Genomic DNA, 14,922 nt, shown 5'->3' with positions numbered 1-14,922 from the left:
TCTAGGTATTAAACTTTTGTTTTCTCATTTTCTGTGAGTATTTTTCCTAGCCCCTTATGTCTTTGAACTTTAGCTAGAAACATAAATGTCTGTGGTTAGTAGGGACCTTAGAGTTTAACTATTACTCTCTTACAAGAGAGGAAACAAATCTGGAGAGACCAGCTGTCTGTTTTGGGGTCAGAATGTGAAGTGGCTTGAATACAGTGCTGAAAATCTGGAATTTATTATTTTGACAGTGAGGAGACTTTGACTTATTTTTGAGGAAATAGTAGAGAACATGGTGAATGAAATATGTTAAATACATTATTATGGCAACAATATATAGCATAAAAGATGAGATTTGAACCAGGATACTAATAAGAAAATTATTTTAACTGTTATCAGAGGTAAAGAGGCCTGGTTATAAGAAAAATGGTTATAAGAAAAATGATAGAAGTGTATTCATGGCTCATGAATCATTGCGCATAAGAGGGCAGAAAAGGGAAGGAGAAGGTATAGTCCAAGATGATTCATTTATTGATTGATTTATTTTTTATTTATCTCCACAAATAATGAAGACGAGTAGATAGTGAAAATTTGGATGTAAAAACTTTGGATGAATTTTATTAAATTATTAACAAGCTTAATTTTACTCTTCTGTCCACAAAAATTATTGCTGATTTAATGAAACAGCAGTTACTTTTATGCATGTTGTATATATAAAACCACATTCTTTTTTCTGTTGCTTACATGAATTTCTTTAATATGATTCTAACATATACATGCCTTCCAACTTTAGGAATTCCTTCTTCAGATTCTAGGAATGCAAATCTCTATTTTTTGGATGTTGTGCACCAGGCCAATACTATTTTTCATCTTTTTGACAAGCAGTTTAATGATCACCTTATGCCACTAATAAGGTTAGTCAAATTGTCTGATTTTCATTGGTGTTTCAATGAATATTATAGTATTCTACTTCTTGTTAAAATTTAAAAATAATAGATGTTTGTTAAAACATAAACAGGAACAGGAGGGTGTGAAATAAGTAAAAGCCCTTTTCCTCTTCCTTGCCTTCCTGTTTTCCTTCTGTGGTATTAATTTTGGTTTACTGAATGTGTCATAAACCTAAATCTGATATGAAAGACAACATCTAGCTTGTTCCCACTTATTATAATAAAAAGATGTACAATAACAATTTTATGAGATTAATAGGACAGGTTTTGATGAGGCATTAAATGAGGTTTGGTTTATATCTTCCTATCAATTTATGTGAACTTTTAAAGCATGTGAGGATTAAATAAGGTAGTATATATGTGAACGTGATTTTTAAAATTGTATGTGTAGTACTATAATTAAAGAGGAAGAATATTCATATAGAAGATAAAATTCTAGACATTTTGTATAAGCGTTGATATGCCAAGAAATAATTAGTCTAGAAATGATCTCAAAGATAAAGATTACTTGTGATCCCTGAATCACATTTTGAAAGGAAATTTACTTTTTAAAGAGCTCTAATGTCACATAACAAAGAATTCACGTAATTATTAGGGTTGCATATTCTTTAATATTTTGGGTGTTTTTTGACATTTAGGTAATATTATTCAGAAGGTAAATATGGCTACCAAGTTGGTTTTGTTTTTCGTTTTTTTTAATATAGGAAAGCTAAATACAATTGAATTGGGTGTTAGTCTGCAAATTTTAATTAGTATAATTTGCTATATTCTGAAGACTTTGTGATTTTTCTTACTGAAATACCAGAAATTTAATTAAAAAGGAAACCAAATAATTTCAGAATATCAAAATCACATATTTATATTCTAAAGGGATGTCTCCTCCAGATGAAAGTAATAAATCTAAATCCTCCTCTTCCTTCTCTTTTAACGGGTTAATTTTTCCTAGCATGACTATTGTAATGAATTGGGCATAGTGAATACTAAATAATTACTTTACTATTTATATGCTTCTTGGATTGGGGAGCAAATTATAATATGTGTGTGTGTGTGTGTGTGTGTGTGTGTGTAGGTATATAGCTATACACATATGCCTATGAAAAACTGTTAGAATTGTAAGGCTACTAATGTGATCTTTTTCCCCCTTTAAACATTCAATAGCTCTTCTCCTAAGTTATCTGAATGCCTTCAGAAGAAAAAAGAAATAATTGAACAGATGGAGATGAAATTAGATACTGGCATTGACAGGCAAGTTGTTAGTTTTACTATTTCTCTTGCATTTTTGTTGTTGTGTTTATTTTTTTATTTAAAAAAATTTTTAACCTCTTTATTGGAGTATAATTGCTTTACAATGTTGTGTTAGTTTCTACTGTATAACAGAGTAAATCAGTTATATGTATATGTATATCCCAATATCCTCTCCCTCTTGTACCTCCCTCCCACCCTCCCTATCCCACCCCTCTAGGTGGTCACAAAAAGCACCGAGCTGATCTCCCTGTGCTATCTCTTGCGTTTTTTTTAAATTGTAAAAACACCATGAAAATGATTTTCAGAGAAGAAGAAAGTCTATTTTAATTCCACCATCCTGCTATAACGTTTGATTTTATTTTTACATATTGCTTTCATCTTTATTAGAATGTTGTTTTTATTGCCTTCCAGGTTTATTATTTATGGAAGTCAGTATGTTTAGACTTACTTTTAAAGCAGATTCTATTTAATATATTTTTTTGTAGATGCCCCCTCCTACACATACACACACACACCCTCTCGCTCTCCCTCTCTCCAAACTCCTTAAAAATGGTATGTAACATAGAAGATTTTATTTTCAGTTAGAACTGTCAGGCTAATATCTGAAATGCTTTAAATAAATTTACTGATTTTCTAAAAGTAACTTCCATTAAGTGAATGCAGACTCTATATTCAAAAAAATTTTTGTAATGTTTATTGTAGTTAATTACCTGTTCATAATATGGAGCAGTGAATCTCTGTCTTTTGAGATGGTAGTGGGCATTTATTTATTGATGATGATAATAGCTACTATTTGGTTTGGCCAGAAAGTTTGTTCGGGTTTTTGTAACATGAAAAACCCGAACGAACTTTTTGGCCAACTCAATATTTATCAAGAATTTGTGGACTTCCCTGGTGGCACAGTGGTTAAGAATCTGCCTGCCAACTCAGGGGACGCAGGTTTGAGCCCTGGTCCGGGAAGATCCCACATGCCGCGGAGCAATGAAGCTTGTGCGCCACAACTACTGAGCCTGCGAGCCACAACTACTGAGCCCGCGTGCCACAACTACTGAAGCCCGCGCGCCTAGATCCCGTGCTCCACAACAAGAGAAGCCACCGCAATGAGAAGCCCATGCACCACAATGAAGAGTAGCCCCTGCTCACCGCAACTAAAGAAAGCCCATGCACAGCAATGAAGACCCAATGCAGCCAAAAATAAATAAATGAATAGATAAATAAATAAATTTATTAAAAAAAGAAAAGAATTTGCTATGTGCCGGGCACAGTACAAGGATCTTTACCTGTATAATTTCATTTATTAAGTAGGAAATACTATTCCCATTTTACAGGTGAGGAAATGAAAGCTAAAGAAATGAGGTAGTTTGCTCAAGATCATAATGCTGGATATTTGGGACTCAAATTCTAAAGCCCACGCTACTAGGTTTGGGCATATTTTTATTTATTGTAATTCTCCTCCTTTCTCTTCTATTCAAGAAAACATATTTGAATATAAGTTAGTTACAGGAACTCTAGCCCTTAATATCTTTGTCTTTTGCCTATCTATTATCCTTTCCCAGCTTTATTTTATTCATTGTTGTGCTTAGATTGCTTGGTCCATCTCTTTAATTACTCCCTCATAATTACCCTAAAATTTATTTCCTTTAACCATAATTATCTTACAGATCCTAAAATCTGGATTAATGCAGACTCTTTTATTCCCATAACCGGATGGCTGATTGCTGTTGGAGAGTGCCACATAACTCAAACATTATTCGTGCCATTACAAACACATACTCTCATTTCTCAACTGGGTCTTCAGTACCACTTGTTCAGCCTCCTGCTTGTCCTTAGACTGTGAAACTCGGGTTCTTCTCACCTGTTCTTCTAAACTTTGGCCATTCCTCATAAGCCCCTCTATCTTACTGCCTTCCTAAGCATTCTCCAAATATAGTTGTTAAGGAAACAAATTAGTGACAGTCTTCTAAGATCTTTAAGATTTCCTTAAATAGAGTAATGGGCAAATGAATCTTTGCCCTGTGTTTTGAGCAGGAAGCTAATAAAACTAAGAGGTCTTTGATGTCAAGACCTAGAATTTACTTTTTTGAAATCTAAAGTATACCCATAGTAAAATAGTATCATGGTGACATGAAATGAAATAATTTAAATTTAATTTATTATAAATAATATAAATAAAAGTAAAAATAAAGTAAATTAAATGGATCAAATACATGGTGTTCTCAATTCTCTAGGACATTAAATTGTATGATTGGACAAATGAAGCATATCTTGGCTGCAGAACAAAAGAAAACAGATTTTAAGCCAGAAGATGAAAACAATGTTTTGATTCAGTATACTAATGTGAGTAAAATGATTCAGTATGCTACTAAGAATATCTGCTTTGTTTGTACTTTTGTTAACATTTCATTGATGTATCTTATTATGCTCCACGTTTTTTTATTTTATACTTAGAGATTAATGAGAAACTATATGTGTTTTCTCCTTAGCTAAGCTGATACACATTTCTATGTAATAAGTATAGAAAAAATTTTTACAGGCCTGTGTTAAAGTCTGTGCTTATGTAAGAAAACAAGTGGAGAAGATTAAAAATTCCATGGATGGGAAGAATGTGGATACAGTTTTGATGGAACTTGGAGTACGTTTTCATCGACTTATTTATGAGCATCTTCAACAATATTCCTATAGTTGTATGGGTGGCATGTTAGCAATTTGTGATGTTGCTGAATATAGGAAGTGTGCCAAAGACTTCAAGGTATGTATTCACAAATATCAAACTTGTAAATAGGTTCAAGAACATAAGTCAGATCATAAAAAATGTGTACTGACTTATAATCATCAGTGAAAAATTTATAACTTTTGTTGACATGGTAGTGAAACAGATCTAACATTTCCTAACTGAAAAAGTATTGTTGCAGTCATATTTTCAATATTAACACATTTTTGCTTTGAGCTTTATTTTAGACAAGGCCATATTTCAGTTCCATAGTCCGAATGACCTTATTAAATAACACCCATGACTAATGCTGCATATATCAGATATCAGGAAAATATGTTCTTTCTTCATGTACATCTCTCTGAAATCAGTTTCCCTTAATGTTTAAATTATTTAAGAAACCTGCTAAATCAATGATAACTAATCCTAGTTTACAAAAGTATAAATGATTATTACTATTTAAGAAAATAGGCATAATATGAATCTTTTCAAAAAGATTATAGTGAGTTTTCTAATGTCTGAAATATTTGAGTTTTAACGCTTCAGGAACTTTAAAAAATTCTAACATTGAACTGAATAACAGTACGTAAGTGAGGAGAATTTACAAACTGATTGTAAAACTAAACATTATCTTGTTTCAATGTTATTTTTTTCCTTCCCTTATCTCAATTCAGATTCCTCTGGTATTACAGCTTTTTGATACTCTGCATGCACTTTGCAATCTTCTGGTAGTAAACCCAGATAATTTAAAGCAAGTCTGCTCAGGAGAACAACTTGCTAATCTGGACAAGAACATTCTTCACTCCTTCGTACAACTTCGTGCTGACTATAGATCTGCCCGCCTTGCTCGACATTTCAGCTGAGGTTGAATTTACAAGGGCAGTGTGTTGTACTTCAGCAGGCCTTGGTTGATAGAAAGCACAGGCGGTTTCTTATGACACAGCCAACATTTTATTGATAAATGACTGTTTAGAAAAACAGCAGCCATACTTACCCTTGAGATTTTATTTGAAATTTGGACACTACTAAGCATATTTTGTTCTTTTCCCTTAAGTTGGATTTTAATTCCGTTTTTGAACTTATAAATTTCAAACTCTGTAAAGCTATATGTCATTGTTTTCATCCTGGAAAATGTTAGTGTCAGAAGGCAAATGAGATGTTACCAGTGTTCTGGTTCATGTTCTTTAACATAGTCCATTGGGAAATTTCACCATCCTGTTTTGCACTAAAGATGGGTAAAATCCAGCAAAACTACATTTATTATTTATCAATTTTCAGTGACCTTTTCAGCACTGGTAATTGTGAATCAGGTTATTTTAGGTTTTCCTAGAGAACTTTCTGCTTCTTTCAGAAGGTTAATTAACAATTGGGCATAATTTCTGTAGTTGGTTGATTGGATTTTTCTGAGGTACAACAATAATACTATTCCAAGAAAAATGTTATAAACAAAACTAAAATGATGAAATGTTTTATGTAGGTATTAGCAGTGGATCAGAATACATCTGCTTTCTGGGTAAAAAAAAAAACTTAAATGTTTACAATTTCTTATTTGGTAAACAGATTTTTAAGCCAATACTAGCAAGAAATTAATAAAATTACCTTATTTTATATTTTGCTTAAGATAAGGTGGAGGATCTTAATTAAAGGACCATATTTATTCATTATTTTAATATTACAAGGGAAGTAAAAAAATGAGGTGTGGTCTAAATGGTGCATATGAGAAGTATTGACAGTGTTTAGCAACAATGCAGTCCTTTAAGATTTCTACCTTTATGCAAAACTGGAATAAGATGGAATGGCTAAACATGCAGGTAGTCTTCTATTTTAAGAGGAATTGGGAATTGATAGTTAGCATTATATTCTAAGTCTCGAGATAAACTTTGCAAGGACTAGTTGCTTTTTAAATCTATAGTTTCTGTCATTACCTTTTTCAGGGCATTTCTGAAGCGATTCCTACTGAATGTAGTTAATTGAATTGGCTTAATATGGTGGCATAATAAATCACTTATAAAATTTTAAACATCAAGCAGAAATTTAGAAATATCTTTACTCTAAAAACTATAAACTTGCTCTGTGAGAATGCATTCTTAGCTATATGTAGTGTTTCAGCTTTCATTGTGTTTTTCATAGTCTTCAGGAACAGATAAACTTTAATGTTCAACTCATTCTTGACTTTTCTTTTTCCTTTAATGTAGGCTTTTTGGCCTAATTTTGGAAAACTAATTTTAAGAATATGTTTCTGGGGCTTCCCTGGTGGCGCAGTGGTTGACAGTCCGCCTGCCGATGCAGGGGACACGGGTTCGTGCCCCAGTCTGGGAAGATACCACATGCCACAGAGCGGCTGGGCCCGTGAGCCATGGCCGCTGAGCCTGCGTGTCCGGAGCCTGTGCTCCGCAACGGGAGAGGCCACAACAGTGAGAGGCCCGCGTACCGAAAAAAAAAAAGAAAAAGAAATATGTTTCTGAATGTTCATCAGCTTTACCCAAACTTCCAGGTCCAGAGCGAGCTAGCTACTGTTTAAGTTACTATTGACTGAATTTTCTTCATTTTCTGTTTAGCCCAGTGTTATCAGGGTAAGCAAGAGAAATGAAGTATGCCAACTTTTGTCAAAGCATTTTAGGAAATTGTGGCAGCTTTAGAAGGCTGTCTAATTTTCTATTCCTTAGCCAAAGGAAAGCCAGAACAGGTTTTGGTTACTAGAGAAAGTCATATGCTTGTACTATTGCCATTTTAGAAAGCTCTGATGTGAATTCAAATTATACCTCTGTTACTTAAAGCCAACAATTTTAAAGCAGTAGTTTTACTGGCCACTTGAACTCTTTGTACACAGTGTCAATTTGTAAAAAAATAAAAAAGGGAAAAAAATATCAAATAAAACATGAGAGAACACTTTAAGACTTCCAAATCAGAAAAGTGCTTCAAATTATTTTGTTTGGATTAATTTTTTAAATGTAAAACATATATTTGTTGCTTAGATATTTTGTTAATTATTATTTCCATGTTTGAGTTCTGTGCAATATTTTCCATTATGTCCATTGACAGGACAGTAACAAAGAAAACTCATAAGTGACTACTTAATTTAGAAGTGTTAACATTAATGCTCAATAAACAAATTCCCTGCAATTGTTTTTTTTTTATTTCACTCCATTTTTACATTTTGAGGACATACATACTGAATTTTATAAATTATTTTTTATTTAAATTTTTAAGATGTTTCTTATTTTTCATAGCATAGGTCTTCCTTTTTAAGCAGAAAAATACTTGACTATATAATCAAAATTAGAAACAGATTGTCTTTCTCTAAGAAAAAAAATTTGTTATATAAAGTAGTATGCATTCTTTGCATTCATTGTATTTCATTTTGAAAGTATTTTTCATATTAATGGACACTACAAAATTCTCAAAATATATGGCTCAAAAGAGATGGTCAATAAGTAAAATGTTTTTCATATGCACATGGTAAAATTTTAGGTAGCGATAATGGAACTTTGTATATCAGTAACTTTAGTCAACATTTGAATAAGGAAAATCTTTATAATTTTCTGTAGTTTCACATGAGCTAACATGCAATGTTTAGATAATGTTTTGAAATTGAAAATAGACTCTTAAACACTGCATTTTTAGAAAATGCAGAAACACTCGATAAAAAGCTTGAGTGTATTATGTTTTCATAACACAGAAAGTGAAATATAGAACACAGGTTTAAGAAGGAAGTGTAACTTCTATAAGTTATGATATTGAAAATGACAGCTAACCAAAGTAGCTGAATACTTCTTATGAGGAATTGTTAAATAATGGCTGGTTGCATCTTTAGACAGTTGGTTATCTGACTATTTCAAGACAGTTATTAGTAGCCTCATTTTGAATATCCCCATGTTTGCAAGTCCCTAGCACCTTTCTTGTTTTAAAAAGAGCTTCTAAGTAAGTTAATTCATGGTATATTTTAGACCATCCCTTTCCTTTCACTTTAAATATATCACTCTGAATATCAGCCTTCTCACTCACCATAAAATAATTTAATTAGCCAGTAGATCGACTCAAAGTGGAGAATTTACTGCTTCCTTAAAATGCCTTTTTCTCATCTATGATGGTGAAATATTTACATCTATCTAGATAAAGAGATTTTTGTTCTTGAAATGCCACAAAACCCATTAAGGTGGTCATGTTTATGAAGTAGTGCTTAAGGCATGCTTGAACTGCACGTGAGAGTAAGTAAGGTTCCCTGGGTGCATAATTTGTTAGTGACTTTAAAAGCTCAGATCTGGGAGTTTAATTTTTTTTTTAATACAAAAATATTCTATGTATTACCGTTTATTGCCCATTGACTCAGAAGTATGACATATTTTCTAGAAGCATAGTGATTTCTAGTGGAGAATTCGACATATGAAGCATTCTGAGCTTTCATCCAATTAGTTTAACTATATTCAGTCCCTGTAGTACTTCTCTCTGCTTGAAGAAGTCTGTCCTGAAATACGTTGTGTACTTTGGAGGAAAAGACCAGTCCATATTGTTACTGTAAATAATTCTACATAAAGTAAAAATAGCATTTAAAAATTTTTGATGCGTAATAAAGTATAGCTATATTTATTGACTTTAGTCCCATGCACTGTGCTAAGCCCTTTACATATATTATCTCATTTGGTTTCAAAGGAGCCCTAGGAGTAGGGTACTGTTATCTCCATTTGACAGACCCTGTGCACAGAAAGTTTTAAGTAGATCTGCTCAAGGTCTACAGCTAAGTAAAAGACTCAGATAGAAACCTGAATGTTTCTCACACTTTATCTTCTATACACTGTTCTCCTTATGCAACATAAAATATTGTTTGATAGGCTCTTTAGTTTTGCTTAGTCTAATTTTCTTTTCAGCCAATGTTTGGTTCTCGTTGTAGTGTTTAGATTATGAAGTTGAGATACAGGGCTAATATCTGATTTACTGTTAGACTTTTTCGTAATGTGTCCGGTGTGTGGTCATACTTTTATAAAATTTGGTTTTTAAAATTTTATAAGTGGTCATGAAATTTTAATTGAATATTAAGTGTGTACCTACTAGAAATCTTTCCATCAAAAAGTTCTTTAGTGAGTTATTTTGCATAATCATAATACTGTTTGAGTAATTTTTGCAACAGAAAGACTTCAGGTATTTTGTACCATATTTTGTAACATGGGAGTGAATGACAACTCTACCTTGAAAGATATGAAGAAATCAGTATTTCTACCTTCAAAAACAGACTATTTTAATGTCACAAGTTTGCCAATTCTGTTGTTTATTTAGTGCATTGGTAGTTTTAAATGGCTAATGCTGGAGTGAAAACATGGAGAAAAATGTACTCAATGTATTAGCAATAGGGGTCATTTTTATGTAATCAAATATTGCATATTTAATCTTTTTAAAATTGCCTTAACTCTTAACTTTTATTCTTACCACTGATCAATCTTTCTCTTTCCAAATTTAGGGGAGAAACAATCCTCAAGTGTATATAGGAGAGAAACCTGACACATTAGAGAGTAAGAATTTTAATTGGTGATTTGAAGCAGCTGGGTTGATAACCCTGGGCTTAACAAGACTGATATTTTTAAACTAGGCCCTGTATACTTTAACATTGTTATCTGGGAGGTAACACTAAACTTCAGTTCTTGTGATTAATAACACTTCTGTGGCGGAGAGACAGGTAATTAACTATACTTGCTCATTTTCTAAGTGGTTTAGAAGGTTGCAGTCTGCCTCACCATACAAAGCTAATTTAAATATGAATATATAACAGTCATACTCCAAACAGCAAACAAGCTCAGAGGAAAGTCATTTATTCAGAAGGCATAGATTTGCACTAGACAGCAGTGATGCATTACAAATATATAATTATTTTTACTAATATTTGAGCAGGTGGAATGGATTAGAACATGGTCAACATTATGCTGCTGCTAACATGTATTTTCCTATATTAATATGTACTGTGCAACATGTATTAAAATTGTCAATAATTCATTTTAGCCAAGACACTATATTACTGTGTTGAAGAGACAGTATCCAACTGAGCCACTTTTAATTTAAAAGTCTGAAACTGGAATTAAGTTTACTTTCAAAAACCACTTAAATTACTTTATAATCACTGGAAGGTCAATAAAACATAGAATTATCAGTGACTGGTCACTTAATAGGAAGACGTATGGAGGGGTAAGAATAGGGATAAGAATCTGGAATGAGTTAATTTATACTCAGATGAGTGACTTCTTTTGTTTTCACCATTGGCAATCTTAAATGAAGGAAAATGTCTTTCTTCCAGAGTATCTTCATATTAATAAACTAAGTTTGAAGATTGGATGGAACCAACTCCAAGGAATTAATCTCCAATGGTGGACTTTCAGATTTTTTAGATTAAACTTTGAGAGGTAGGAATCCTTCTTGATGCCCCTGTAATCTTAAATAGGCAGGTGCCTTGGAATGGGGCCATCCCTCTTTACCTGCCTGTCATTTTAATCTTTATACTGTGGGTAAATTTGGTTTCTTTGAACTCTGGCATTTTGTTGTGGCAGTCTATCAAACCTGCAGCTTTTTGCTATAGAGAATATTATCCAAATAGAATCTGGACAATGCTGAACTAAAGCAAACTGTGAAACTACCTCTTAAATATATTGTTTGCAAATGCTGTGTGCTAGAGGATTCACATAAAATTATATGAAAATACTTTATAACGAATAATACTAAGTGCCTCTATATTAGGATTCTTCAGAATGTATTTTCAATTTTTGCCACAAGGGGGAGAAGTTATTTTTATAGTAATACTTACAAACATTTTTGTTTGATAAAAATAGAACTCACAGAGCTTCTCTCTACTGAACAGCACCTATGAACATGTCGCTATCCTAACTAACAGGAAGAGTGTGTGAGTGTGTGTGTGTGTTTAAGATTCTGAAAGTCATGTGTGAGAAGAATTTCTGGGTGAATTAATGACACAAAACTAAAACAGTTTTGAAGAACATATATGTGCACAGTGGACCCAGGAACTGGACAGACTTCGTCATTAAAATTGTTTTTTTAATCATTGAATTCCTTTATCAGCTCTTTAAGAATAATAATCTATTGATTCATTTTTTTGCTTTCTGCTTTTTAAAGAAAAATTTTCGAAACAATTTCTAACTTACAGAAAGGTTGTAAATATGGTACAAATAAAATTTTTCCACTTTGAGAGTAAGTTGCTGTCATGATGCCCCATCACCCTGCAATACTTTTGTATTTCCAAAGAGAAGAAATTCTCCTATATAGCCACAATACAACCATCAAAATCAGGAAATTAACATTGATATATTACTCCCATCTAATCCTAAGACCCCATTCAGGTTTCACCAGTTGTCCCAATAATGTTTTATAAGGATCCACTTCAAAATCATGTGTTGTCTTAGGTTGTAGTGTCTCTAGTTTCTTTCACTCTGGAATGATTCCTCAGTCTTTCCTTGACTTTTACTACCCTTGGCACTTTTGTAGATTATAAGCCAGTTATTATGTAAAATGTCCCTAAATTTGGTTTATCTGTTTCCTCGTGAATAGATTCCAGTTGCTTTTTTGGCAGGGGTATTACAAAAGCAATTCTGTGTTCTCATTGCATCCTATGAGGTAGTGCACAATTTCAGTGCACTATTTCTGATGATACTCATTTTGATCACTTGCTTAAGGTACTACCTATCAGGCTTCTTCACTGTAAAGTTACTTCCTCCCTTTGTAAGTATTTTGTGAGGAGGTAGTTGAAGCTATGTATATATCCTGCTCCTAATCAAAATTTCAGGTTATTAATATCTATGAATTCACGGTTTTCTAGTCAATGGATTATAATCTGTTATTTATTTTGAATCTCAAATCATCCCCCATTTGGTCAATGGGAGCCCTTTCAAGTTGGCTCCTCTGTCCTTTGACAAGTTGCCATCATTTTTTAAGTACTTTCTTAGATTTGGGCACACAGGTTTCTCCAAACTTACCTTGTACTTGCCTGCCCCATCTTTGGAATCAGCTGTTTCTCTGCCTTTTAGTGGAAATTGGTATTTAGAAACTATAATTTGTGCATGAGATGTGCTTATAATTGAGATATCGGTGCCACACTCCTCGGTGGATGGTGCTCTAGGGCTTTATGTGTGTATATACGTGTATAATGTTTTAAATTTACATACACACACACTTTACTGTGTGACACCCTTTTCACCTCATTTGAGCTCCAGTACCCCACATTGTATTTCTCTCCTCCCCCATGCAGGAGGGGGACTTCCTCACTCCACTCAGCGTCTGAGGCTTTGGCTTTAGGACAGGTTGGGGGAATGAAAACAGTCATTACAGAAAACATGTAAAGATTTTAAAAATCTAAATAAAAATTACTCATAATTTCATCATTCAGAAACAACTTTTTTTTTTGGTGTATTTTCTTTTATTGTAGTGATCAAATTAATAAAGCTGAATTGAGAAGGGTAAAGTGTTTATGCCAAAAACACGAGGCTTATATTTTAAGGAATTAAATTTGAAATCATATCATATGTTTTTCTATAATACGTGGCCTTGCTACTATGAGTAGTTGTTACTTAATGATAGAGTACATCAGAGAAACTGATTCTGAGAAAGGAAATCTGACCATTAAGGACTAAATACCAATAGGATATTGGTACTCTATTGCTAATAAAATTCAAAGAAAAAATGATCATAAAATTGTTTTGTAGGCCAGCAAATAAAAATATATTTAAGTAAGATCAGCTTTATATGAGAAAGGAGTCTGTATCTAGACTGGATTTAATACATCTTAAACTTCGTTTGAAATAGGAGTCTATATATGGGCAAAGTACTTAATCCTCAGTTTCCTTGTTAGTGCTCTGTGATCACTGCTAAGGCTAAAATTCTGTAATTCCAAATGCAGGCATTCTGTTGAGAATGTATAGTGATGTCAGAAATGGATTAGCTTAAGAAGTCATGTCTGAGCCCACTGAGAGTATCTGAGAGCTAGATCCTCCTCCAGTGCTGCCAGCTTTCAGTGACCGTATACCACTTTGATTAAGAGCTAAGGCTCTTGAATCAGACAAATGGCAGATGTGCATCTTGGCTTTGTCACTTGCTAATTATGTGACCTTGTGCGAGTGTTGTAAAGTGGGGAGAAAAGACATTTGTGGTTTTCATCCTCACCACTTCTATCAGCTTTTTGAAGGTATTTCCAGTCCTATGTGGGATCACCTCATTGGCTCATTTTTCATCTGACCAACATTTATTGAAATGTTGTCCTTTGTCCGGTACTGTATTAGAAGTTAGGGATATTAAGATTGAGTAATAAGATCCTGCCCTAAAGAGTGTAGCCTAGTGAGAAAGTTAATGTATGCAGCCAATGATAGTATTCTATAAGTGCTATAACAGTAGCATGGAACCAAGTACTGTGAGAATCCACAAGGAGCTGTTACTAAATTGTGGGCTGGTGGGGAGGGTAGATAATTAAAACTATTAAAGTTACCTTTTATTAAACACCTATTATGTGTCAGACACCTTGCTAATAATACATTTGTTATTGTGCTTAATACAGTGGGAGGTAGGTACTGTTTTTATCCCCATTTTACATATGAGGGAACTGAGGCGCAGAGAAGTTAGATAACTTGACAGAGGTTAAATATCTAAGAAATAATAGAGTCAGAATTCACACTATAACCACAGGCTTCCAGAGCCAGTGATTTAACCACTTTGTTCTGTTATCTCCAAGAAGATTTCACACTAGACTTTTAAAAGTCAAGGAGCATTTCAGGAAATAGAACAGGTAGAGGGGCATTCCAGGTCGATGTGACTCACACTTGCAAAGGTGTGGTGCATGAGTCACTGGTGTATTCACTGAATGTGAGTAGAGCTTAGGGTATGTGGTCTGTCAGAAAGGCAAGTAAAGCCTGGAATATTTGGGTCAGGGTTAGTTTATTAAGAGTTTTAAATGCTATGCTAATTGTTTAGGCTTTATCATAAAAATAATAGAGAACCAACCATTAATGATTAAGTAGGTGAATGACATGAACAACTCTTTAAAAAGGTGGCTGA

At 33.3% G+C, this 14,922-nt stretch overlaps 1 protein-coding gene across 2 annotated transcripts in view; it reads left to right on the top strand.

The window, feature by feature from the left end:
• EXOC5 (exocyst complex component 5) overlaps positions 1 to 13,270 on the top strand; it is a 57,519-nt gene extending 44,249 nt beyond the window's left edge. The window contains exons 14-19 of one of the 2 annotated variants that reach the window (XR_009563136.2): positions 779 to 899; positions 2,091 to 2,177; positions 4,406 to 4,514; positions 4,711 to 4,926; positions 5,562 to 10,391; positions 11,168 to 13,270. Coding sequence is in view for 1 of the 2 variants with exons in the window: in XM_030855091.3 (XP_030710951.1) it covers positions 779 to 899; positions 2,091 to 2,177; positions 4,406 to 4,514; positions 4,711 to 4,926; positions 5,562 to 5,750 (722 nt within the window). In the remaining variant the exon portion in view is untranslated. Of the gene's footprint in view, positions 1 to 778; positions 900 to 2,090; positions 2,178 to 4,405; positions 4,515 to 4,710; positions 4,927 to 5,561 lie in introns of both variants that reach the window. The other variant, XM_030855091.3, reaches the window with a different exon arrangement.
• Positions 13,271 to 14,922: the final 1,652 nt, after the last annotated feature.

The sequence above is a fragment of the Globicephala melas genome, chromosome 2 (assembly GCF_963455315.2).
Source record: "Globicephala melas chromosome 2, mGloMel1.2, whole genome shotgun sequence".
NCBI lineage: Eukaryota > Metazoa > Chordata > Mammalia > Artiodactyla > Delphinidae > Globicephala > Globicephala melas.
This window is presented reverse-complemented; position numbering and strand designations above follow the sequence as displayed.